Genomic DNA, 25327 nt, shown 5'->3' on the forward strand with positions numbered 1-25327 from the left:
CCACTACCAATTTATACACCGTTGTGTTCAATTTTTATTTGATTTGTGCTGTTTTAGAGCTATACTTTTAAGGAAACAAAAAGACAAAAAAAAAAAGACAAAGACATAAGCAGCCCAGGAAAAGACAAAATATAATTAAAGCTTAATCTCAGTCATAAAGCAAAAATGCAAAGTGCTTTTAGTGCTTAGACCATTCAACATATAAAATACATTTAATTTTGGTACCCTTGGATCTCTGTAAGGACTAAATGTCACCTCAATCCCTTTATTGCAATTATTTGTTGTAAACCATAATTGATTTGCTTACAGGTTTTTTGGGCTCCAAAGATAACATGGGTGAAGAAGGAGCAGGTGGAGGTCTCTCACTTATAGACGGCTGACTTTTTGGCTCTACAAATCGTGTAGAAGAAGGCTTGTATAGCTTGCCTTTCTTTTCATCGGCTTCATGTTCCTCTGTGTGAAAGCAAATAATTAGTTTACATTATGTAGAAGAAAGAAAAACCATGGACTTCTTAAAAAGGGAATTATTAAAAATATTTTGATTGATAAAGAAATGGTGTATATCTAAAAGTCTTGTGTCAGAAAGCAGGTGGTTTTCCTGCTCTCTGTAACAGCAAATATAACGGTTGTGACACTCTGCAATAAATAACTTTAGATAATGTAAAGAACATAGGAATAAAAGAATTACAATGTAAACCCAAGGTGTCAAAGTGCTTAATAAAATATCCAACTGTTGTAACTAAAGCTTAATGGTGGTTTCCGGGTCCCAAATTCCCTTTATTTTTATTATTATTCTCCCATTATTAATGTCACTGGTGTGATTTACAGAACTGTTCTTGCTTATCCAGATCTGCTTCACACCTGGTGGTGCCAACACTAGTATTTCTCATAATCTAGAGAAATAAAAAAAAATAAAAAAAATAAAAGTGTACGAGGTAACCATGAGCTAGAGCAGGAGATTCCAATTAGGTTTTTAAAGGACCACTATAGTCACCCAGACCACTTCAGCTCAATGAAGTGTGGTCTGGGTGCCAGGTCCCCCAGGTTTTAACCCTTCAGATGTAAACCTAGCAGTTTCAGAGAAACTGCTAGGTTTACATTGCAGGGTTAATCCAGCCTCTAGTGGCTGTCTTCCTGACAGTCGCTAGAGGCACTTCTGCGATGCAGAATGTGAAAATTGCATTCAGCGTGCAGAACGTCCATAGGAAAGCATTAAGAAATGCTTTCCTATGGGCGTTTATAACGCGCGCGGCTCTGGCGAGAGGTCACCAGCGCCGAGGGAGCCTGGAGCTGGATTAAAGTTTTGTCCCCTTCAGTCCAGCGGGAGGGGGAGGGTGGTGGGAGAGGGGGAACTAAGGGTTATATAGTGTCAGGAAAACAAGTTTGCTTTCCTGACACTATAGTGATCCTTTAATGTGGAACCCCTAACATTTCTACAGATAGTAAACAGATTGTAGTATTTAGGAGCAGGTGTACTTTTGTATGTAGAGTTGGTGTTTGTATATAGTTTTAACAATTGCCCACAAACACAAATATATACACTTATTTCACGCTTCCTTTGTTGGAATTTTAACTATAACAATGCATATAGGCAAGTGAAAGATATATAATATGACTCACAAATTTGCTAAGGTCAGCTTTTTTTGATTTTATAAGGGTTTTTCCTTATATTTTTGCAAATAAATCATGAAATTTACATGCCCTATGCCTAACATGACTTAAAGCAGCTCTATCAACAATTGCATAATTTTCAAAGCCCCCCAATGATGGGGGGTGTCTGCTGACTGTGGGGCGCAGGGGGAGGTGAGATACTTACTGGTTATACTTTCCCCTAGTGACAACTGGGGGAAATTACAAAACTCGACAAAGAAGGAATATATTGTTGAAGGAGGAGTTTTGTCCTTACTAGTGTGTCTTTTAACTGCACTAGAATTTCTGCGAAATTCCAACAGCCTCTACAAGAGTATTTTATTAATATTTTATCTATATAAAAATATATATATTCTATTTTAAATCTGCAACCTTTGTTGTAGATATAAAATTCTTCTATTGTCAATATAATTTAAATCAGCTGAAGAAGACCGTGACAGACAACATTCATTATCATAAAAAGACTAAAAAAAGTTAACATAACGAGCAATAACACAAACTGAAAGGGTATAACTTATTTTAACAATTTAAAAAAGAAAAATAATAATTCTGAAAAATATTTTTCAGGCATCCCTTTCAATAAAGCCATAAAAGAAAATTTGCACCAAGTGTTTCCGTTACGAGGGATATTCTAGGTAATATGAGAATATATCGAAAAAACACGAAATAAAATGTTTACCTTTCGTGGCATTGACAATCCCTCCTCTCACAAATGTTTTAACTTTGCTGGCATCTCCCCCTTCAAAGGCTGCAAGGAATTCTTCATATATTTCGGCTGCAGCTTTCTCATCCTCCTGTGTTGCAGAAAATAAGTCAATATTTGCGGAAAAAAGGGAAAAAACAACTACTTTGCCAACTCATGCTGTCACAATCTCTTCACATTCCAAGTAAACACACAAAACATGTGTATTAGAAGGGTTTGTCATGCCTGTCCCTAATATGAATATATGCTGAATGACCAAATAGATACTCAGTGGCTCCCGAGGTCCAACCTGCATTGCATAGGGCTTCACAGTGCAGTGTGGATTTAATTTAAAGGGATTCTATAGTGTTAGGAATACAAAATTGTATATTGCTTTCATATGGGGTTTTCACGGACACTGGATGTCCTCATGCAGGGTGAGGACGTCCAGCGTAATTTAAGGGACCATTAAAATCCCAGAAGTGCCTCTAGTGGCTGTCTCAGACAGCCACTGGAGGCAGTCTTAGTCTTGCAAAGTAATCATTGCAGTTTCTCACAAATTAAAAAATGATTTACATAGCAGGACTTTGTGGGACAGGAACACTGCACCCAGACCACTTTGAGATGTAGTGGTCTGGGTGCCAATAGTGTCCCTTTAGATGTGTGTATACACAAGTAGCTAGTTGTGTGTTTAGATAGATATGAATGATTGCATGTTTGTGTGTGTGTGTGTAAGTTGCTAACTAGAAATTAAAGGAACACTATTGCATTAGGAATAAAAAAAATAATAATAAAAAAATATTCCTAATGCCCAACCCTCATATAAAGCGTAGAAAACTATGTTTTACTTACACTCTCCACCTCCTTGGCTCAGGTCTTGAATCTTGATGATCTCAGCAAATCCAGTGCTTTGGGTAGTGCAGATGCTCGGCAAAACACTGTGTTGAGCCAATCAAACGGTCTCTGTGAGCCCATCTGATTGAACTAGAGTTTAACTTGGCTATTTTGGTAGAAGAGCCTCTAGTAGCTCAGTGTGACAGCCACAGGAGGCAGCTTTCTCAATTGGAGGCAGCCTACTTGCAAGGTCCTTTTAAATTCTTACATGGAGTATGACATATCCAATAGAGGAAACTACTGGACGGTGAAATGTGTCTCGGAGGGAGAAGTCCATATCTTTATTGTATTTTATTAATTTATTTGTGTTTTTTTAGTTGTCTTATATTACACAATAAATTATATTGATTTTAACTATATTTTGGAGTCTTCTGGCATCCATTTTTACTTACGTTTAATTTCTATTTTCACACATTGTTACACTATATTGTACTGCTATTTTCAATCTGGGTATAATACCTCCATTTTTGCTATTGGGGTAAGTGTACAGTTTTTTTTGTTTTGTTTTTAATATAGGAGTGCTCCACTAATTAACTGCTGTTGGCTGCAGTGACTCTTGCCACACAGTTGCGGTGTCGGTTTTTCAGTTAAATAAATCTGCTTGACTTGTCAGGGACACATATCCGGGCTCAGGTGAGACTATAGAAATACAAATTTGAGGATAACCTCTGAAAAGTGTTTAAACAATAATATTGAGGTTAACAGGTTTTCCTCCAATGTTAACTGTTGTGTTGGACCTACCAAACATGTGCTTAAACATAAGCTGCTTTGCAGTGATAATGCTTTAATATGGTATGGTCATATGATGTGATCAAATATGTATATGTGTTTGCTAAAATAGGTGAATTTAGGGATACTTTAATCACCACAACTGCTAAAGCTTAATGTAGTGGTTCTGGGGCATTTTGCCTGTCTCTGCTGGCTGAGCATTGTAAACTCTGCCTTTTCAGAAAAAAAGTCCACCTATAGTGGCTGTGATTTAGACAGGCACTAAAGGGTTTTCTTGGACGCTCCACATGGAGACGCTGAACACTCCCTATAGAGATGCATAACTTCAATGCATCTCTATAAGGAGATGCTGATTGGTGCAATATGATATGGGTTGCACAAGCATGTGTGATAATGCCCTCTATGCCTACAAGAATATGATGCATTTAATATAAAATATCAGGGTTTACCTTTTTCTTGAGTTCCTCCTGCTCCTTTTTGCTTAGTGTTCTCTTGCCGCTGCTCATCTTTCCAATACTAAAGGCTTTCAATTTAGAGTCCAAAAGAGGTTGCTGTAGGAAAAGAAAAGGAAACAATCAATTTGCTTTCATATATATGCATTTCAGATTTTCTACAGTAAAATTATATTCCCACCATTTCTAGAGTTAAAGGACCACTATAGGTCCTATAAGAGTTTGTTTTCCTGGCACTATAGTGCCCTGAGGGTGCCCCCAACCCTGAGGGTCCCACTCCCGCCGGGCTGAAGGGGGAGGAAGGTTAAACATTCAACTTTCTCCAACGCCGGGCTCCCTCGGCGCTGGGGACTCTCCTCCTCCTTCCGCGTGCGCATTCAGCCAGTCCATAGGAAAGCATTCTCAATGTTTTTCTATGGACGCTGGCGTCTTCTCACTGTGAAAAAATCACAGTGACAAGCACGGAAGCGCCTCTAGTCGCTGTCAGTGAGACAGTCACTAGAGGCTAGATTAACCCTCAGTGAAACATAGGCAGGGTTAATTCTAGATGGACCTGGCACCCAGACCACTTCATTGAGCTGAAGTGGTCTGGGTGCCTATAGTGGTCCTTTAATGCATTCTATTTATTAGCAAAGAAACTAATGACCAAAGAGCAAAAAGGATATTACGTAATTATATTTTACTATTCGGTGTGTACATATGACAGCCATCATATAACCAGCCATCTATGAAAAAACAAAAAAACTTCAAGTAAATTTGCAAGGCTAAACTTGAATCAACATTCTGAGTTGCTTAAATAACAGTACTTTATAAATATATATCCAGGTGTTAAATGAAAAATTGCCAATACTACACAGCATGCTTTAGAGATTTTAAAATCCAGTGGGACGTCACCCACAAAGAAGTACAAAATCTCAAAACTGTGATCCCCATTAAAACATAACACCAATCTGCATGTCGCTCTTTCACACTAAATCCTCTCATATTTTGCTAGTGAAATCCTTTTTCACCAAGAAATGGCTGCTATCTGTCAGGACGACTGACCCTCTTATGGGAGAAAATAATTTACACACAACCAGTGGGAAAATTACATGCTCAGTCTATGTACCTCAAACACTTTACATTATTGCAAAATGCCTATTACTTAGAAGACCCAGAACCCAGTCGTTATTATAGAGTGCTATAGCAGAAATGGTTTGTAAAAATCTTTCGAATTAACCCATGACATGCTTGAGCTCCCCTTCAATTTTGGACAAATGATTTTAGGAAAAAATTCAGTCTCCAATGATCAGAAAGACATTGTACCTATATTACAATTGGCAATTATAGAGGTCAGTCTATAGATCATTGATTAAAACAACTTTTATTCATAAAAAAAAAAAAGAAAGAAAGATAATGCTAATTGAAACCCCAAATACCAAGTTTAAAAGGGACACTATAGGCACCCATTGAAGTGGTCTTCAATAGTGTCCCTATTAGTCCTTTCAATGTTAAAACATTGCAGTTTTAGAGTACCGTATATACTCGAGTGTAAGCCGACCCGAATACAAGCTGAGGCCCTTAATTTTACCCCAAAAAACTGGGAAAACTTATTGACTCGAGTATAAGACTAGGGTGGGAAATGCAGCAGCTACTGGTAAATTTCTAAATAAAATTAGATCCTAAAAAAATTATATTAATTGAATATTTATTTACAGTGTGTGTATATAATGAGTGCAGTGTGTGTGTATACGTGTATACCAGTGCAGTGTGTGTGTATACGAGTGCAGTGTGTGTGCGTGCGTATACGAGTGCAGTGTGTGTGCGTGCGTGCGTATACAAGTGCAGTGTGTGTGTGTGTGTATACGAGTGCAGTGTGTGTGTGTATACGAGTGCAGTGTGTGTGTGTGTGTGGCGAAACCAACTTTGCCACTGTGAACTGGAGAAGCCTGGTTGCCCGCCTGCTGCCTTTAGACTATGGACCAGACTTTATGGGAATGTGATACCCCAGATAGCTATACCATGGAGCCTATTCATATAATGAAAGACTATGGGAAAGACTTTAGCTCCATGGCAATTGTACTGTGTGAATAGGATCTGCGCGCTATTCAGTAGTTTTGTGCGCTCAGATCCCAGCTATCTGGGGATATGTGAAATGTCTGGGTGTTATGTGTAAAAGGTGAATTTATGTATTTTAAAGTGTTTTACTGTCTTTGTATCCCCATGTGCTCAATGGAGTCTGTCTCTGTGCTGGGAGGTAATTGGATTACTTCTCCAGCACAGAGAAGGAAGCTGGAAAGCTAGGGGTTTTAAAAGATACTTTACTAACTTTTGAACCCCTGGTCTGATCCATGCCATTTTTTAATATGTTGTTCCCTTGAATGGATTGATTGTGGATATGTAATTTTGTGTGAATGTGATGTATGGTTTTGAAGTTATAAATATTGTGTAAAAAGTATATTTTAACTGTATGCATAATGGGATTATGTGTCACACTAAGGGGAGGGGATGTGTGGGAGGTAACATCTATGTCATTGGTTCTTTTATGCCTCCCCCTGGGTGTGGCCTGTATGTGTGAGTTGGAAATAAAAGCCAGGCTGGATGAGCCAGTCCAGAGTTCCTGTTTAACCCTCAAAATGAAGTGTCGTCTCGTTCTTGGGGGGAATTGGATTGTAAGCTGACTGCCAGGAGTGTAAGCGGATTGTATGCTTTTCTTGTTCAGCTGTTCCAGTTCGGAGTGTTATCTTGTATCCAGTTCGGGAGTTTGGTGTTCTGCAGTAGCTGTGCCTGTCTCTCAAAAAGGGGATTATCGCCTAACCTTGGTTTTATTCCCTTTTATGCTGAAACGGTCCGTTACAGTGTGTATACGAGTGCAGTGTGTGTGTGTGTGTGTATACGAGTGCAGTGTGTGTGTGTGTGTGTGTGTGTGTGTATACGAGTGCAGTGTGTGTGTGTATACGAGTGCAGTGTGTGTGTGTATACGAGTGCAGTGTGTGTGTATACGAGTGCAGTGTGTGTGTATACGAGTGCAGTGTGTGTATACACGAGTGCAGTGTGTGTATACACGAGTGCAGTGTGTGTGTATACACGAGTGCAGTGTGTGTGTATACACGAGTGCAGTGTGTGTGTATACACGAGTGCAGTGTGTGTATACGAGTGCAGTGTGTGTGTGTATACGAGTGCAGTGTGTGTGTGTATACGAGTGCAGTGTGTGTGTGTATACGAGTGCAGTGTGTGTGTGTATACGAGTGCAGTGTGTGTGTGTATACGAGTGCAGTGTGTGTGTGTGTATACGAGTGCAGTGTGTGTGTGTGTATACGAGTGCAGTGTGTGTGTGTGTGTGTGTGTATACGAGTGCAGTGTGTGTGTGTGTGTGTGTGTGTGTGTATATATACGAGTGCAGTGTGTGTGTGTGTGTGTGTATATATACGAGTGCAGTGTGTGTGTATGTATGTATACGAGTGCAGTGTGTGTGTGTATACACGAGTGCAGTGTGTGTGTGTATACACGAGTGCAGTGTGTGTGTGTATACACGAGTGCAGTGTGTGTGTGTATACACGAGTGCAGTGTGTGTGTGTATACACGAGTGCAGTGTGTGTGTGTATACACGAGTGCAGTGTGTGTGTGTGTATACACGAGTGCAGTGTGTGTGTGTGTATACACGAGTGCAGTGTGTGTGTGTATACACGAGTGCAGTGTGTGTGTATACACGAGTGCAGTGTGTGTGTGTATACACGAGTGCAGTGTGTGTGTGTATACACGAGTGCAGTGTGTGTGTGTATACACGAGTGTGTGTGTGTGTGTGTGTGTGTGTGTGTGTGTGTGTGTGTGTGTGGCAGAGCCTTGGTAGGGGGTGGGCATTTTTATTATTATATTTATTTTTTATTATTTTAATATTTTTTTATTATTATTTTATTATTAGTAAAAAAAAAATTCGTCCCCCTTCCCTGCTTGATACATTGTGGTCCAGTGGCATTGGCAGTTCAGTGGAGGGGGGCTGGCAGGAAGCTCTTACTTACCTCTCCTGCATCTCCTGTCAGCTCCCTCCTCCTCCGCGCCGGTCCGGTCAGCTCCCTCCTCCACCGCGCCGGTCCGGTCAGCTCCCTCCTCCACCGCGCCGGTCCGGTCAGCTCCCTCCTCCTCCGCGCCGGTCCGGTCAGCTCCCTCCTCCTCCGCGCCGGTCCGGTCAGCTCCCTCCTCCTCCGCGCCGGTCCGGTCAGCTCCCTCCTCCTCCGCGCCGGTCCGGTCAGCTCCCAGTGTAAGTCTTGCGGCCGCGCTATGACCCCGCGGCTCTTGCGAGACTTACACTGGGAGCTGACCGGACCGGAGGTGAGAGAAGGGAGCTGACAGGAGCTGCAGGAGAGGTAAGTAACAGCTCTCTGCCAGCCCCCCCTCCTACACAGCCCCCTGTCTGTATTACGGCAATGTAAATTGCCATAATACAGACATTGACTCGAGTATAAGTCGAGTTGGGGTTTCTCAGCACAAAAAATGTGCTGAAAAACTCGACTTATACTCGAGTATATACGGTAACTAATGTTTACATTGCAGTACTAAGACTGCCTCTAGTGGCTGTCTATCAGAGTTTGACTGTGTCAAACAACTCTGGCCGACCTCACGCTCTGCATGAAGATGTCGGGCATCAGAGAAAACTAAGTCCCTCTCATCGCATGATAAGAGACATTGGTGCTGGAATCGGATACGTGAATAAAGGGTTATTAAAACGGGGAGTGGCAATTTTGCATTCCTAACACTATAGTTTTCCACATATTACACTTAACACCCATGAAGTGAAAATTAGAGATTGCAACTATGTTACACTTTGAGATAGATAGGTATCAGAAATCTATGTGCAGTTGTAACATTTACTCATATAACACTCCGAAACAGACAGTATGAGATAGATTAACACGCTGTCCAGCTTCAGTTTGCATATTGAGTCTTTTGGATAACAAGTTGCTATATTATAAAGCTTCTTACTGCACCCACTGCAGGGACCACTTTCCATGTACACTCCCACTAAGGCATTATTTATTTCTATACGGCAGGTGAACAGAGGAGAGGCAGGTAAGTAGGGACAGGAACACTATACCATTATAAATACCAGATTTGAATTCCTAAAGCTATAGTATTCCTTTAGTTTTGACTTTACCATGGGAAGCCTACACAGCAATGCCCAAAGTGTTCCCTTGGTGTTGGCTAGGTCTCCTCCCACAATGTCACAGACGGTGGGATTTAATGTGTGGCAAGTGCCGCACGTGAATTCAAGCTTCCCCATAGAAAATGTTAGACGTCCTCATGAAAGAGTGAGGACTGGGAGCGCTGGAAAGCGCAGTAAAACTCTGCTATGGACCTGGAAATGCCTCTATTTTCTGTCCGCATCGAGTTAACTTTACAACAGTATGATATCACACCAAATTAACGATTTTTCCAGAGCCATAATTACTATTCCTTACAAATGTACATGGGGTGCATTTGCATTTTCCCATGCCACTGCCTCTCTTCCTCCCTGTGATGAACTCACTATTAACAGACTGTCAGGTCGAGGTTACCAATTTAGTTTCCCAGTTAACCGAACACAACAAGGTTCCCCCTTAGTTCAGTATTTTCTTTTGACTGAACACAGACCACCCCCTGGCTCGTTAAGTGCTCTCTCTGGGTGGCCACCATTCATATAACCGAAAAACACATTTTGTCTCCCGAATGCAGGCATTTGTTGTCAAGTGCGTGGAATCTAGTTCAGATACTTGTCCTCGCAAACCCAGTGAAAATCGTACCGTTGCCGGCTTCGTTCACAGACAAAGCAGGAGAGCTTTTTTCGGGGAAAAGGCACTTCCGAACGGGGAGAACATACGCTCCCTAATAGCCAGGGGGAAACTTCATTTGTTTTCGCATAGGAACTTCTTAAAGTCGACTGGAAGCTACCTCATTTTCCTTGGAACTATTTTGGGCAGCAGCCACATGTGAGGTCGGTCAAAACGTTACCTCGGTAGCGATTCGGCTAGACTACATGGATCTGAGAGTTATTTGGACAACTTGGGCGATCAGATCCGGGCTATTTGGGGATATAAGATTTGTGGGGGTTCCTATCAATATGTATTATGTATGGTTTCTTTAAGTGCCTGGGAGATAATTAGTTTAAATTTGTTTTCCTGGCACTGCAGGTCCCCTCCCACAAGCAAAAAGTATGACCGCCCGCGCTGTAGTAATGCATTACTTCAGTGAGAGCAGTGTGTTAACCAGTAACAGAGAGAATACAACACTGCTTGACCATGGATCTTGTTCCTGGAGTCTCCAAAGCCCCGCCTGGCTTCTCTCTAACCCTGTGGACTGCATGTGCCCACACTACATTTCCACTCACCTTTTGTGAATAGCAGAGTGGGAAATTTGAGCCTTGAAATGAGCAGTACTGATAGAAAAGATTGAACTATAAAAAAATAATTTTAGGGCTATCCAACACCACAATAACAGTTTTGTATTTTAGCACAAACAAATCGCAAAATACACAGCAATCAGTAGTTTGTTAGAAAATCTGCTAGCAAAAGGTATATATTTTCTCTCTTTTTTAATTTAGAACAGCTCGAGTATCATGACAGGTACACTTTATATCCATAGAGACTTTTTTATATAGTTGTGAGAACATGTTAAATAAAAATCAAATTATCTACAAACACATTTAGATTTAAATTTTCTCTGAAAACCACTGCCAACACAGCCCACGCCAACAGTCAACCTAAAAACATACAAAACAATTCACTAAAGTGTGACTTACATACAAAATAGCAGAACTGAAAAAACAAAAACAGTTTTTTGTTTTTTTTCTCTGGAAAGAATTGAAAAACAAATTGCAGCGCAGATAGCTCTTGTGAATTGAAAGTCATTTAGTTACACAGAGATTATAAAACGCAGTGTGTATAAAAGTATTATGCAAAGTAAAGATTTCTTCCACCTCCCTCCCACTGAGTCACACCTCCTTCCATAAATTGTATATGGTCTTTTTCCACTGAAATGTCAACGCAGTCAAAATATATAGTAAGACAAAGTAGGAACTACTCTGTCTCAATATTTGTCCTCCACTTGACAAAAGGCTGAGCTACCTTTGTCAAGGTTGTCATTTCCCCCTGCCGTCACTAGTGAAGGCTGCAGGTTATGAGAAAGAAAAAAAAAAAAAAGGGAGAAAGCTTTTTCAATGGAGGAACCCGCAGTCTTGCGGGATCCTCCTTAGACCTCAATGCTGTACTCATATGCATGGGTTGACGTTGGCTCCTGGCAGCTGCGGCACCAGGAGCTGAAGATAAGCAGACAGAAGAGGATGGCAGGTCCCACAAATGACAGGTTCAGGTGAGTATGACCTACTTCCATGCCCCTCATGGCCATCGGACCCCTAGTGACTATGTCAACATCGGGGGTCTTTGCGAATTATGCAAATTCCCAGACGGTGACAGAGGTGCTTTAGTAAAACAGGATGGGCATGCACCCTGGCTGTTAAGCGGACACCCTCAAGTACTTCCTCTCAGTGCGACAGAACTAAAGTTCTTTGTAATGAGTTTTCTCTAAGGGTAACATTGGAAAATGCTTCCCTATCTGAAAAATCTGTTTTGATGACTGATCACAATTGCATAATCAGATTTGCACATTTGCAGCAACTGTGAGGGAGAGATTACATCAAAACAAAGAATTAGTAGGAATCAAGTCATAATTTAGATAAAAGTTATGGAGATAAAGTAATGCAGTTAAAAATCTGTGTTTCAATTCTCCTGAATCCTAAAAATGTAATCTTCCAAAATAAAACTTAAAGGACCACTATAGGCACCCAGACCACTTCAGCTCAATTAAGTGGTCCGGGTGCCAGGTCCCTCTAGTGTTAACCCTGCAGCTGAAAACATAGTAGTTTCAGAGAAACTGCTATGCTTCACTAAGGGTTAATCCAGCCTCTAGTGGCTGTCTCACTGACAGCCGCTAGAGGCGCTTCCGTGCTTCTCAATGTGAAAATCACAGTGAGAAGAAGCTGGACGTTCATAGAAAAGCATTGAGAAATGCTTTCATATGGGAGGTTTGAATGAGCACGTGGCTCTTGCCACGCATGCGCATTCGGCGCCGACGTCGGCAGGAGGAGGAGTGTGCCCCAGCACAGAGGGACCCCTGCGCTGGAGAAAGGTAAGTGTTTTAACTCCTTTAGCCCAGCGGGAGTGGGACCCCGAGGGTAGAGAGGACCTAAAGACCCAATAGTGTTAGGAAAACGAGTTTGATTTCCTGGCACTATAAGGGTCCTTTAAAGGGACTCTCCAGTGCCAGGAAGACAAACCGTTTTCTTGGCACTGCAGGTCCCTTCTCCCTCCCACCTCCCATCCCAAGTTGCTGAAGGGGTTAAAACCCCTTCAGTGACTTAGCTGTATCCAGCGCCGATTTCCTTCGGCGCTGGGTCTGGCTACGCCTAGGTTCTTCCCCGGACGTCAGCCGGCGGGGAGACCTAATGCGTATTAGACCTCCCCATAGGAAAGCATCGACTAATGCTTTCCTATAAGGGGTTTCGGCGACGCTGGAGGGCCTCACATAGCGTGAGGACGTCCAGCGTCGTTATAACACACTTTTCGTGTTCTATGATAGTGTCTAGTAGACAGCCACTAAAGGAGGACTTAACCCTGCAAGGTAAATTTTGCAGTTTATGAAAACTGCAATAATTACACTTGCAGGGTTAAGGGTAGTGGGAGTTGGCACCCAGACCACTCCAATGGGCAGAAGTTGCCTGGGGTGTCCCTTTAATGAGAACTTTTTTTTTTTTTACACAATTTCCAGCACTGCAACTATTTGCAGCTGCCCAGTAATACTCCCGCAGGAGTCCTTTCTGTCTTCTTGTGCAGCCTGGCCCACAGTCTGAGTGAGTGAGTGAGTGCAGCCTGGCCCCCAGTGTCTGAGTGAGTGAGTGAGTGAGTGCAGCCTGGCCCCCAGTGTCTGAGTGCAGCCTGGCCCCCAGTGTCTGAGTGAGTGAGTGAGTGCAGCCTGGCCCCCAGTGTCTGAGTGAGTGAGTGCAACCTGGCCCCCAGTGTCTGAGTGAGTGAGTGAGTGCAGCCTGGCCCCCCAGTGTCTGAGTGAGTGAGTGAGTGAGTGCAGCCTGGCCCCCAGTGTCTGAGTGAGTGAGTGAGTGAGTGCAGCCTGGCCCCCAGTGTCTGAGTGAGTGAGTGAGTGAGTGCAGCCTGGCCCCCAGTGTCTGAGTGAGTGAGTGCAGCCTGGCCCCCAGTGTCTGAGTGAGTGAGTGCAGCCTGGCCCCCAGTGTCTGAGTGAGTGAGTGCAGCCTGGCCCCCAGTGTCTGAGTGAGTGAGTGAGTGCAGCCTGGCCCCCAGTGTCTGAGTGAGTGAGTGAGTGCAGCCTGGCCCCCAGTGTCTGAGTGAGTGAGTGAGTGCAGCCTGGCCCCCAGTGTCTGAGTGAGTGAGTGAGTGCAGCCTGGCCCCCAGTGTCTGAGTGAGTGAGTGAGTGAGTGCAGCCTGGCCCCCAGTGTCTGAGTGAGTGAGTGAGTGCAGCCTGGCCCCCAGTGTCTGAGTGAGTGAGTGAGTGAGTGAGTGCAGCCTGGCCCCCAGTGTCTGAGTGAGTGAGTGAGTGCAGCCTGGCCCCCAGTGTCTGAGTGAGTGAGTGCAGCCTGGCCCCCAGTGTCTGAGTGAGTGAGTGCAGCCTGGCCCCCAGTGTCTGAGTGAGTGAGTGAGTGAAGCCTGGCCCCCAGTGTCTGAGTGAGTGAGTGAGTGAAGCCTGGCCCCCAGTGTCTGAGTGAGTGAGTGAGTGCAGCCTGGCCCCCAGTGTCTGAGTGAGTGAGTGAGTGCAGCCTGGCCCCCAGTGTCTGAGTGAGTGAGTGAGTGCAGCCTGGCCCCCAGTGTCTGAGTGAGTGAGTGAGTGCAGCCTGGCCCCCAGTGTCTGAGTGAGTGAGTGAGTGCAGCCTGGCCCCCAGTGTCTGAGTGAGTGAGTGAGTGCAGCCTGGCCCCCAGTGTCTGAGTGAGTGAGTGAGTGCAGCCTGGCCCCCAGTGTCTGAGTGAGTGAGTGAGTGCAGCCTGGCCCCCAGTGTCTGAGTGAGTGAGTGAGTGAGTGCAGCCTGGCCCCCAGTGTCTGAGTGAGTGAGTGAGTGAGTGCAGCCTGGCCCCCAGTGTCTGAGTGAGTGAGTGAGTGAGTGCAGCCTGGCCCCCAGTGTCTGAGTGAGTGAGTGAGTGAGTGCAGCCTGGCCCCCAGTGTCTGAGTGAGTGAGTGAGTGAGTGCAGCCTGGCCCCCAGTGTCTGAGTGAGTGAGTGAGTGCAGCCTGGCCCCCAGTGTCTGAGTGAGTGAGTGCAGCCTGGCCCCCAGTGTCTGAGTGAGTGAGTGCAGCCTGGCCCCCAGTGTCTGAGTGAGTGAGTGCAGCCTGGCCCCCAGTGTCTGAGTGAGTGAGTGCAGCCTGGCCCCCAGTGTCTGAGTGAGTGAGTGCAGCCTGGCCCCCAGTGTCTGAGTGAGTGAGTGCAGCCTGGCCCCCAGTGTCTGAGTGAGTGAGTGCAGCCTGGCCCCCAGTGTCTGAGTGAGTGAGTGCAGCCTGGCCCCCAGTGTCTGAGTGAGTGAGTGCAGCCTGGCCCCCAGTGTCTGAGTGAGTGAGTGAGTGAGTGAGTGCAGCCTGGCCCCCAGTGTCTGAGTGAGTGAGTGAGTGAGTGCAGCCTGGCCCCCAGTGTCTGAGTGAGTGAGTGCAGCCTGGCCCCCAGTGTCTGAGTGAGTGAGTGCAGCCTGGCCCCCAGTGTCTGAGTGAGTGAGTGAGTGCAGCCTGGCCCCCAGTGTCTGAGTGAGTGAGTGAGTGCAGCCTGGCCCCCAGTGTCTGAGTGAGTGAGTGAGTGCAGCCTGGCCCCCAGTGTCTGAGTGAGTGAGTGAGTGCAGCCTGGCCCCCAGTGTCTGAGTGAGTGAGTGAGTGAGTGCAGCCTGGCCCCCAGTGTCTGAGTGAGTGAGTGAGTGAGTGCAGCCTGGCCCCCAGTGTCTGAGTGAGTGAGTGAGTGAGTGCAGCCTGGCCCCCAGTGTCTGAGTGAGTGAGTGAGTGCAGCCTGGCCCCCAGTGTCTGAGTGAGTGAGTGAGTGCAGCCTGGCCCCCAGTGTCTGAGTGAGTGAGTGAGTGCAGCCTGGCCCCCAGTGTCTGAGTGAGTGAGTGAGTGCAGCCTGGCCCCCAGTGTCTGAGTGAGTGAGTGAGTGCAGCCTGGCCCCCAGTGTCTGAGTGAGTGAGTGAGTGAGTGCAGCCTGGCCCCCAGTGTCTGAGTGAGTGAGTGAGTGAGTGCAGCCTGGCCCCCAGTGTCTGAGTGAGTGAGTGAGTGCAGCCTGGCCCCCAGTGTCTGAGTGAGTGAGTGAGTGAGTGCAGCCTGGCCCCCAGTGTCTGAGTGAGTGAGTGAGTGCAGCCTGGCCCCCAGTGTCTGAGTGAGTGAGTGAGTGAGTGCAGCCTGGCCCCCAGTGTCTGAGTGAGTGAGTGAGTGAGTTCAGCCTGGCCCCCAGTGTCTGAGTGAGTGAGTGAGTGAGTTCAGCCTGGCCCCCAGTGTCTGTGTGAGTGAGTTCAGCCTGGCCCCCAGTGTCTGTGTGAGTGAGTTCAGCCTGGCCCCCGGTGTCTGTGTGAGTGAGTTCAGCCTGGCCCCCAGTGTCTGTGTGAGTGAGTTCAGCCTGGCCCCCAGTGTCTGTGTGAGTGAGTTCAGCCTGGCCCCCAGTGTCTGTGTGAGTGAGTTCAGCCTGGCCCCCAGTGTCTGTGTGAGTGAGTTCAGCCTGGCCCCCAGTGTCTGTGTGAGTGAGTTCAGCCTGGCCCCCAGTGTCTGTGTGAGTGAGTTCAGCCTGGCCCCCAGTGTCTGTGTGAGTGAGTTCAGCCTGGCCCCCAGTGTCTGTGTGAGTGAGTTCAGCCTGGCCCCCAGTGTCTGTGTGAGTGAGTTCAGCCTGGCCCCCAGTGTCTGTGTGAGTGAGTTCAGCCTGGCCCCCAGTGTCTGTGTGAGTGAGTTCAGCCTGGCCCCCAGTGTCTGTGTGAGTGAGTTCAGCCTGGCCCCCAGTGTCTGTGTGAGTGAGTTCAGCCTGGCCCCCAGTGTCTGTGTGAGTGAGTTCAGCCTGGCCCCCAGTGTCTGTGTGAGTGAGTTCAGCCTGGCCCCCAGTGTCTGTGTGAGTGAGTTCAGCCTGGCCCCCAGTGTCTGTGTGAGTGAGTTCAGCCTGGCCCCCAGTGTCTGTGTGAGTGAGTTCAGCCTGGCCCCCAGTGTCTGTGTGAGTGAGTTCAGCCTGGCCCCCAGTGTCTGTGTCAGTGAGTTCAGCCTGGCCCCCAGTGTCTGTGTGAGTGAGTTCAGCCTGGCCCCCAGTGTCTGTGTCAGTGAGTTCAGCCTGGCCCCCAGTGTCTGTGTCAGTGAGTTCAGCCTGGCCCCCAGTGTCTGTGTCAGTGAGTTCAGCCTGGCCCCCAGTGTCTGTGTCAGTGAGTTCAGCCTGGCCCCCAGTGTCTGTGTCAGTGAGTTCAGCCTGGCCCCCAGTGTCTGTGTCAGTGAGTTCAGCCTGGCCCCCAGTGTCTGTGTCAGTGAGTTCAGCCTGGCCCCCAGTGTCTGTGTCAGTGAGTTCAGCCTGGCCCCCAGTGTCTGTGTCAGTGAGTTCAGCCTGGCCCCCAGTGTCTGTGTCAGTGAGTTCAGCCTGGCCCCCAGTGTCTGTGTCAGTGAGTTCAGCCTGGCCCCCAGTGTCTGTGTCAGTGAGTTCAGCCTGGCCCCCAGTGTCTGTGTCAGTGAGTTCAGCCTGGCCCCCAGTGTCTGTGTCAGTGAGTTCAGCCTGGCCCCCAGTGTCTGTGTCAGTGAGTTCAGCCTGGCCCCCAGTGTCTGTGTCAGTGAGTGCAACCTGGCCCCCAGTGTCTGTGTCAGTGAGTGCAACCTGGCCCCCAGTGTCTGTGTCAGTGAGTGCAACCTGGCCCCCAGTGTCTGTGTCAGTGAGTGCAACCTGGCCCCCAGTGTCTGTGTCAGTGAGTGCAACCTGGCCCCCAGTGTCTGTGTCAGTGAGTGCAACCTGGCCCCCAGTGTCTGTGTCAGTGAGTGCAACCTGGCCCCCAGTGTCTGTGTCAGTGAGTGCAACCTGGCCCCCAGTGTCTGTGTCAGTGAGTGCAACCTGGCCCCCAGTGTCTGTGTCAGTGAGTGCAACCTGGCCCCCAGTGTCTGTGTCAGTGAGTGCAACCTGGCCCCCAGTGTCTGTGTCAGTGAGTGCAACCTGGCCCCCAGTGTCTGTGTCAGTGAGTGCAACCTGGCCCCCAGTGTCTGTGTCAGTGAGTGCAACCTGGCCCCCAGTGTCTGTGTCAGTGAGTGCAACCTGGCCCCCAGTGTCTGTGTCAGTGAGTGCAACCTGGCCCCCAGTGTCTGTGTCAGTGAGTGCAACCTGGCCCCCAGTGTCTGTGTCAGTGAGTGCAACCTGGCCCCCAGTGTCTGTGTCAGTGAGTGCAACCTGGCCCCCAGTGTCTGTGTCAGTGAGTGCAACCTGGCCCCCAGTGTCTGTGTCAGTGAGTGCAACCTGGCCCCCAGTGTCTGTGTCAGTGAGTGCAACCTGGCCCCCAGTGTCTGTGTCAGTGAGTGCAACCTGGCCCCCAGTGTCTGTGTCAGTGAGTGCAACCTGGCCCCCAGTGTCTGTGTCAGTGAGTGCAACCTGGCCCCCAGTGTCTGTGTCAGTGAGTGCAACCTGGCCCCCAGTGTCTGTGTCAGTGAGTGCAACCTGGCCCCCAGTGTCTGTGTCAGTGAGTGCAACCTGGCCCCCAGTGTCTGTGTCAGTGAGTGCAACCTGGCCCCCAGTGTCTGTGTCAGTGAGTGCAACCTGGCCCCCAGTGTCTGTGTCAGTGAGTGCAACCTGGCCCCCAGTGTCTGTGTGAGTGAGTGCAACCTGGCCCCCAGTGTCTGTGTGAGTGAGTGCAACCTGGCCCCCAGTGTTTGTGTGAGTGAGTGCAACCTGGCCCCCAGTGTCTGTGTGAGTGAGTGCAACTTGGCCCCCAGTGTCTGTGTGAGTGAGTGCAACCTGGCCCCCAGTGTCTGTGTGAGTGAGTGCAACCTGGCCCCCAGTGTCTGTGTGAGTGAGTGCAACCTGGCCCCCAGTGTCTGTGTGAGTGAGTGCAACCTGGCCCCCTGTGTCTGTGTGAGTGAGTGCAACCTGGCCCCCAGTGTCTGTGTGAGTTGTTTTACATTACAGCATGGTTTGTGTGTGTTGGCTTAGTGCAGTCACAGTGTTTGTGTGCAGCCTAGGCCGTGTCAATGTGTGTATCCCCGGTGTGTTGAGGCGTGTAGTATCCCCGGTGTGCTCCTGGCCTACATACAGCGTGTGGATGCGGCCATGGAGTCCAGGCCCAGTCTCCTGCGCACCTAGCACAGCCCGGCACCCGTTGCCCATCCTCAGCCGAAAACAAGTCAGCGGATCCCTACACAGCATCGGGCCCGCAGCGGCACCGCTATCCGGGGGCAAGGAGGCCGCCGACTGACCGGGTAACTCACCTTCGATCCCGCTCTCTGCGAGCCGCCAGACATCTTGTCCGCCATCTTGCGTCTCTCCCTGAAGGCTGAGCAATCGATAGTCGAGCGCGGGAACAGAACGGCTGATTATGAGGTCAGGCTGGAGTATCGCTAGCCGAGTGACGGATTGCTGCACTGGTGTTTGTGTTCACTGCGCCAAGTATCTAATAATACACTTATAGCAAACCTCACTGCCAAGGACACAGGGCTTCATAAACAAACCACTCTCCCAGATTACTGACATTAAATAAATTATCATAATAAATGAAGGTGGAGTTAAGGGGTCTTATTTAGCCAGCTCTTTGTCCTTCATTTCTTAACAACAAAGCTATTTTTAAAATATTTTGTTATAATTAAATCCAGATTAAAATGTTAAATTTTTTTTTTTAAGATATTTTTTTATTTTTTGGAGGGGGTTGTTAAAGATCACAGATTGACCAGTTTTAAAGGGGTAGTCTAGGCACCATAAGCACTACTGCATGCTTCGAGAAATAAACGGTGGGAAGTAAAACTAGACAAAATATATGGTATCATACGGAATTGTTCTAGACTTTTTTATATATATATATATATATATATATATATATATATATATATATATATATATAAATTAACCTTGGTACACTCCCAGGCTGCTCTAAGCCAGTCAGTAGCTCCCCATTCGTTAAAAAGGTACCTTTTCATGAATGCTCTAGTCTAGCCAATCAGTAGACATGTGCAATTCGATTCGGTCCGAATATATATTCGGACGAATTTCGTACAATTCGGACATTCGGGTACTTCCGAATTGCCGAGGTCCCGAAGTTCCGAAATTACCGAAGTTCCGAAGAGTTCGAAGTTCCGAAGTGTCAAAGTGCCGAAGTTCCGAAGCACAGTATTGCCTAAGGACTAATATACTTACCCAGTGAAAGAAGAAGAATGTTACATTGTAAATAATTGTAAAAAAAAAAGTATACAAACATAGCCAGGATTCAGCTGTAAGCATTTGCAACACTTACAACAATCAAGTAACACACATTCATATAAAATGTAAGTTACTTGGCCAGTCAATGTAATGACAGTAATGAATAAGTAGATAACTCCCTAATTCCCACGGTATTAGGGAGCTATCTACTAAAAGGCTTAAAGACCTAAATTGGTCTTTCAGCCAAATTTACTAATGCTAAGTAAAGATTACTTAGTATTAGTAAATTATGTCCCTACTCGCTATACCGCGAGTAGGGGCATGTCTATTAAACAGTGAGCTGTGTAATTTGACTCATAACTCTCTGATTGGTGGATTAAGTAACCAATCAGAGAGTTATGAGTCAAATTACACAGCGTGGGAAAATTCCAAAGAACTTTCAAACCAACCAATCAGAGTGCTGTGACAGGTAAATGTAGAGACTTACCTGTCAGTCTCTTCATTTACCTGTCAGAGCACTCTGATTGGATGGCTTAAACACACCAATCAGAGTGCTCTGAGCCTAATTGCAGGGCGGGGCAATGCTTTATAAGCCTTCCCCCGCCCTGAAGAGCGTAAGTTTTTTTTTTTTTTAACAGGTACTTAGTTAAAGGCCCCCCCCCCCTCATTAGTTTTTAAGGTGAGGGGGTAGGTAAGGGGATCATTTTTATTGGGGGGAGGGGGTGACTAGGGGTTTGGGGACCCCTAGTCACCTGGGGGGACATTTATTTTAGGGCCCCCACCCGCCGCTCAGGGGGGAGGACCTTAGGTCCCCCCCTTATTAGTATTTTGGGCCCCCACCCGCCACTCAGGGGTTTGGGCCAGGGGGGAGGACATTAGGTGTCTCCCCTTATTAATATTTAGGGCCCCCACCCGCTGCTCAGGGGTGGGGGCCAGGGGGGAGGACCTTAGGTCCCCCCCTTATTAGTATTGAGGGCCCCCAGCTACCGCTCAGGGGTGGGGGCCAGGGGGGAGGACATTAGGTCCCCCCCCTTATTTTACTGTAGGGGTGGGGGCCAGGGGGGAGGACATTAGGTCCCCCCCTTATTATAATTTACGGCCCCCACCCGCTGCTCAGGGATGGGGGCCAGGGGGGAGGACATTAGGTCCCCCCCTTATTCTGATTTAGGGCCCTCACCCGCTGCTCAGGGGTGGGGGCCAGGGGGGAGGACAATAGGTCCCCCCGCATCATTTTACGATAGGGCCCCCACCCACCGCTCAGGGGTGGGGGACGGGGGGTGCTATTTTTTTTTAAACAGTCAGCAGTCACAGGCTGCGCACTGTTTACTAGACATGCCCCTACTCGCGGTATAGCGAGTAGGGGCAAAATGTACTAATACTAAGTAATTTTTACTTAGTATTAGTAAATTTGTCTTAAAGACCAATTTAGGTCTTTCAGCCTTTTGGTAGATAACTCCCTAATACCATGGGAATTAGGGAGTTATCTACCAAGTGGCTGCAAGAGAAGTCCCGAGGTGCCGAAGTCCCGAAATTCCGAAGTTCCGAAATTCCAAAGTGCCGAAGTTGACGAATTTCCAAAGTGTCGAAGTGCCGAAGTGCTGAAGTTCCGAAGTTGCCGAAGTTCCGAAGTGCCAAAGTTGACGAATTTCCAAAGTGTCGAAGTGCCGAATTGCCGAAGTCCCGAATAGCGAAAATCCCGAATTTCGGAATGCCGAACCGAACCGAAAATTTTCCCCATGCACATGCCTACCAATCAGCGACACCCGCACTTCCTGAAACAAACATGTATTCCTGATCCCATAGTTTTAAAAGCACCATCTAGTCCCCTTGCCCCTCTAAATATAGTAAAATCTTACTTTTATTGCTGTCTGCTGCTGGCTCTGATCTGCCTGCTTGACTGACATCATCAGAGCCAATCACAATGCTTTCTAATTGGATTTGCTGAGCTTGTCAAAGAGGCAGATCAGGGGCAGAGCCAGCACAAGACAAACACAGCCCTGGCCAATCAGCATCTCCTCATAGAGGTGCATTGAATAAATGCATCTCTATGAGGAAAGTTTAGTGTTTCCATGCAGAGGGTTAAGACACTGAATAGCAGCACTGCCCCATGAAGCACCCCTAGCAGCCATCTGAGGAGTGTCCAATGGAGTTATCACTAGGCTGTAATGTAAACACTGCATTTTTTCTGAAAAGACAATGTTTATTGTTAAATGCCTAAAGGGAATGATTATACTCACCCAGGGCCAGATTAAGAGCCCAGTGGGCATGGTGTTGACAATTATGAGGGGCCTAAGTACAGAATCTTATCGCCGAAAAATACTAAAACAGTCATACCTCTCAAGCATTATGTATCTGGTGAAGATGTTGCAGGAGGGAAACACATATGATTCAGCTATAAGAAAACTCAGATTGTCTTAAAATATGCAAATCTCTCCAAAGAATTGGAAGGCTAGCCTGGCATGAATGCATGTCAGGCTTCCTGCCAATTATGGATGCTGGTCAACAGCTTCCTGAGCTTGGCATAAATGTGTCTAATGATACGTTCACTCCATGCCTTCTAAGGACTGTCCCCTAGGACTCAGATGCCCACTTGTCTCCTTACCTTCTTACTAGCAGGCAGAAGCTCCTGGTATACAGTCTGAGACAGAGAAAAGGTGGATGTAGTGAGTGTAGAAGAAAGGGAACATTCCACAGTGTTAGAGAGACCAAAGTCAGCATTACCTTAACTAATTTCATTTTAGCTAGTCCACACAGGTTTTGTTTCCATATATCCCTCTTAAGTTTCCATATTTAAGCAATAGTATATAGAAGAGTAGTTAGGGTTGCCACCTTTCTTGGAAAAAAAACACAGGCCTTACTAATTTGCCTAACTAATTATGTATGCGTGAAATCACATGATGTAAATTCCAAGGAGTGACATTAGTGAAAATTCAGTAAAATCACCAAACGACTACTTACAGTTTGATTATGCTGTATAGATGGATTGTTCCCAGTGTCTCCCAGTGTCCCCATGTCACTTGGGGACACTGGGAGACATGGGGCCACTGAGCCACTTGGGAACACTGGGAGACATGGAGACACTGAGACTATGTATCACAGTGTAAAAGAAATATCTACAGGCAAATAGTAGGCGCTATATATTTAGTGATAGTGAGTACAAATATTTATTTATTCCAAGTGAAACAATCTTAAAAAAGCTGCACCTTAAAGTGTAAAATAGCTATTACTCAAAGCCTATGAGGAGGTAAATAAATTAGATCAGGATGTTTTAATTCATAAAAATAGTAATAAAAAGAGTGGCGACAATACTCTTCAACCGCTGGTTTTAGATTTTAATAAAGACTCACAAAAACTCAAATGCATTGTAAATAAACACTGGCATCTACTAAGAAAGGATAAAGAATTAAATAATATTATTCCACAAAAACCGTTTATCACTTTTAGAGGGGCTACTAATTTAAAACAAATACTCACGTTCAATCACCCCAAAAGAGAAGTGCCAGTAACTTTTTTAAGTAATAATAAGAAAGGTTTTTACTCATGCGGGACATGTGTGGGCTGTAAATGTAGTGTAAATAGGACCCTTAAAGGAATTAATAAATTTAAAAGCAAACATTCTAAATACGAGTTTAATGTTAGGGATTTTATCACTTGTTTCAGCAAAAATATTATATATTTGCTGATTTGCCCCTGCGGATTACAGTATGTAGGGAGAACGATCCGTCCGCTACACAAAAGGATTTACGAACATGTTAACAACATACGAAAGGGTTTTGAGCTACATAGTGTGTCCGCACATTTCAAAAAATATCATAATAAAGATCCGAGTGGACTAACCTTTGTAGGGATACAAGAGGTTAAAAAATCCTGGCGAGGAGGTGACCATATACAGCACATAGGTAGAGAGGAAATGAAATGGGTCCATAAATTGGGAACCCTGGAACCAATGGGTCTTAACATTGAATTTGATCTTTTTAATTTTTTATAAAGGGTTAAATTTTTTATAAAGGGTTAACTTTTTATAAAAGATTTTTTTATGAATTTTTTTTTGATGTTTCTGAACTCTTCAATTACCTGTACTTCTTCTATCTATAATGATTTTAATCTATTTTACTCTATTTAGTAGGATGTGGGATATTATAATATAGTTGCTACTACATCTGGTATGACATTTTCTATTTTATGGTATTATATACAAAATAACAATATATGTGGTTATTTTACATTTACTTATATTTAGCTTGTGTTTATAATATTCTTGCATATTGAAATGTTTTTAATTTCCTATATAGGCAAAAGTGAAAGTGCTAGTATTAGCTTTTATATGCCTTTATTTTTTAACCTAAAAGTGCCGTTTAGGCGATATGCCTAAAACAATAGAGACTGGACGTTTAAATTATGGAGTCATCAGGTGACCCAGAACCAATAGACTTTTTCGCTTAAGAAATCCACGCCCAGAAAGATCGTCATAAAACCGACAGGACAGCAGGATCCAACATGTGATCTGAGGAAGCCAACCTGGCGAAACGCGTCATCACGCACGACGTCACCACGTGATCGCTCCGAAACCCGGAAGTATTGACTCGAGGTGATACTACCTGCTAACCGGCGGATACAAACAGCACATATCGTGACCGCTGGACGAGGAGAATCATTTGGACTGGTGACTTGGAAGCTATTTTACATTTTATCACTTTGTGTGAATTATTTTTAAATTCTTTTCAAATAAAGTGCTTCAGAAGGATTTGTCTGCTGTCCTGAATACTAAAGGTCTCTGAGTCCTGAGATAAGAGGACTTCTGCCATCATAGTTAGAGCAGACTTTTACTGCTCTATTTTTTGTAAGTGTGAATATTTCCCCTTACATACACTTGAAGTTTTTAAGATATATTACCCTATGATCTTTGTCTTTTTGTGTTTGTTTTACATATTTGCATAGCCCTGAGGGGTGATCCACGCCAGTGGCGTTAAAATTGTGAGTGTGGACTTGCTACCCCATTTCTCTTCACGTGTTGCACATTGCACATGCACTTTTAACAACAATATTAAGTATTATTATTGTATTGTACACTATTGAGGTATTTAAAGTCATAGCGCACCTTATTTTTCTTGCATATGTATCACAGTGTCCCTATGTATCACAGTGTCTCAGTGCCCCATGTTTCCCAGTGTCCCCATGTCTCTGTGTCCCCATGTCTCCTAGTGTCCTTTTAGTGTCTGTGTCCCCATGTCTCCCAGTGTCCCCATGTTACTAGGGGACACTGAGACACTTGGGGAAACTGGGAGACATGAGGACACTGGGGATACTGGGAGACATGGGCACACAGACACTAGGGACACTGGGAGTCATGGGAACACTGAGACACTATTGAGACATGGGGACACAGATATACCAGGGACACTGGCTGGGAGACATGGGGACACTGAGACAATTGGGGACCTTGTGTCCCTAGTGTCTTAGTGTCCCCATGTCTCCCAGCGTTCCCTAGTGTCTCAGTGTTCTCAGGTCTCAGTGTCCCCAAGCTCCTCTCCCGATAGAACACTCTGCCGCTGGGGAATGGAGACTGAGCT

The 25327-nt window shown here is 46.0% G+C and overlaps 1 protein-coding gene across 4 annotated transcripts in view; it reads right to left on the reverse strand.

Annotated features, from left to right (window-relative positions):
* U2SURP (U2 snRNP associated SURP domain containing) overlaps nucleotides 1–18893 on the reverse strand; it is a 53074-nt gene extending 34181 nt beyond the window's left edge. For all 4 annotated transcript variants that reach the window (XM_063442496.1, XM_063442497.1, XM_063442494.1 and 1 more), the window contains exons 1-4: nucleotides 18836–18893; nucleotides 4405–4506; nucleotides 2330–2444; nucleotides 308–453 (exon numbers count right to left, since the gene is read on the reverse strand). In XM_063442496.1, the coding sequence (XP_063298566.1) occupies nucleotides 308–453; nucleotides 2330–2444; nucleotides 4405–4506; nucleotides 18836–18880 (408 nt within the window). In that variant the 5' untranslated portion in view covers nucleotides 18881–18893. The remainder of the gene's footprint in view (nucleotides 1–307; nucleotides 454–2329; nucleotides 2445–4404; nucleotides 4507–18835) is intronic.
* Between the last annotated feature and the right edge of the window lie 6434 nt (nucleotides 18894–25327).

Source organism: Pelobates fuscus, chromosome 2 (genome assembly GCF_036172605.1).
Source record: "Pelobates fuscus isolate aPelFus1 chromosome 2, aPelFus1.pri, whole genome shotgun sequence".
NCBI lineage: Eukaryota > Metazoa > Chordata > Amphibia > Anura > Pelobatidae > Pelobates > Pelobates fuscus.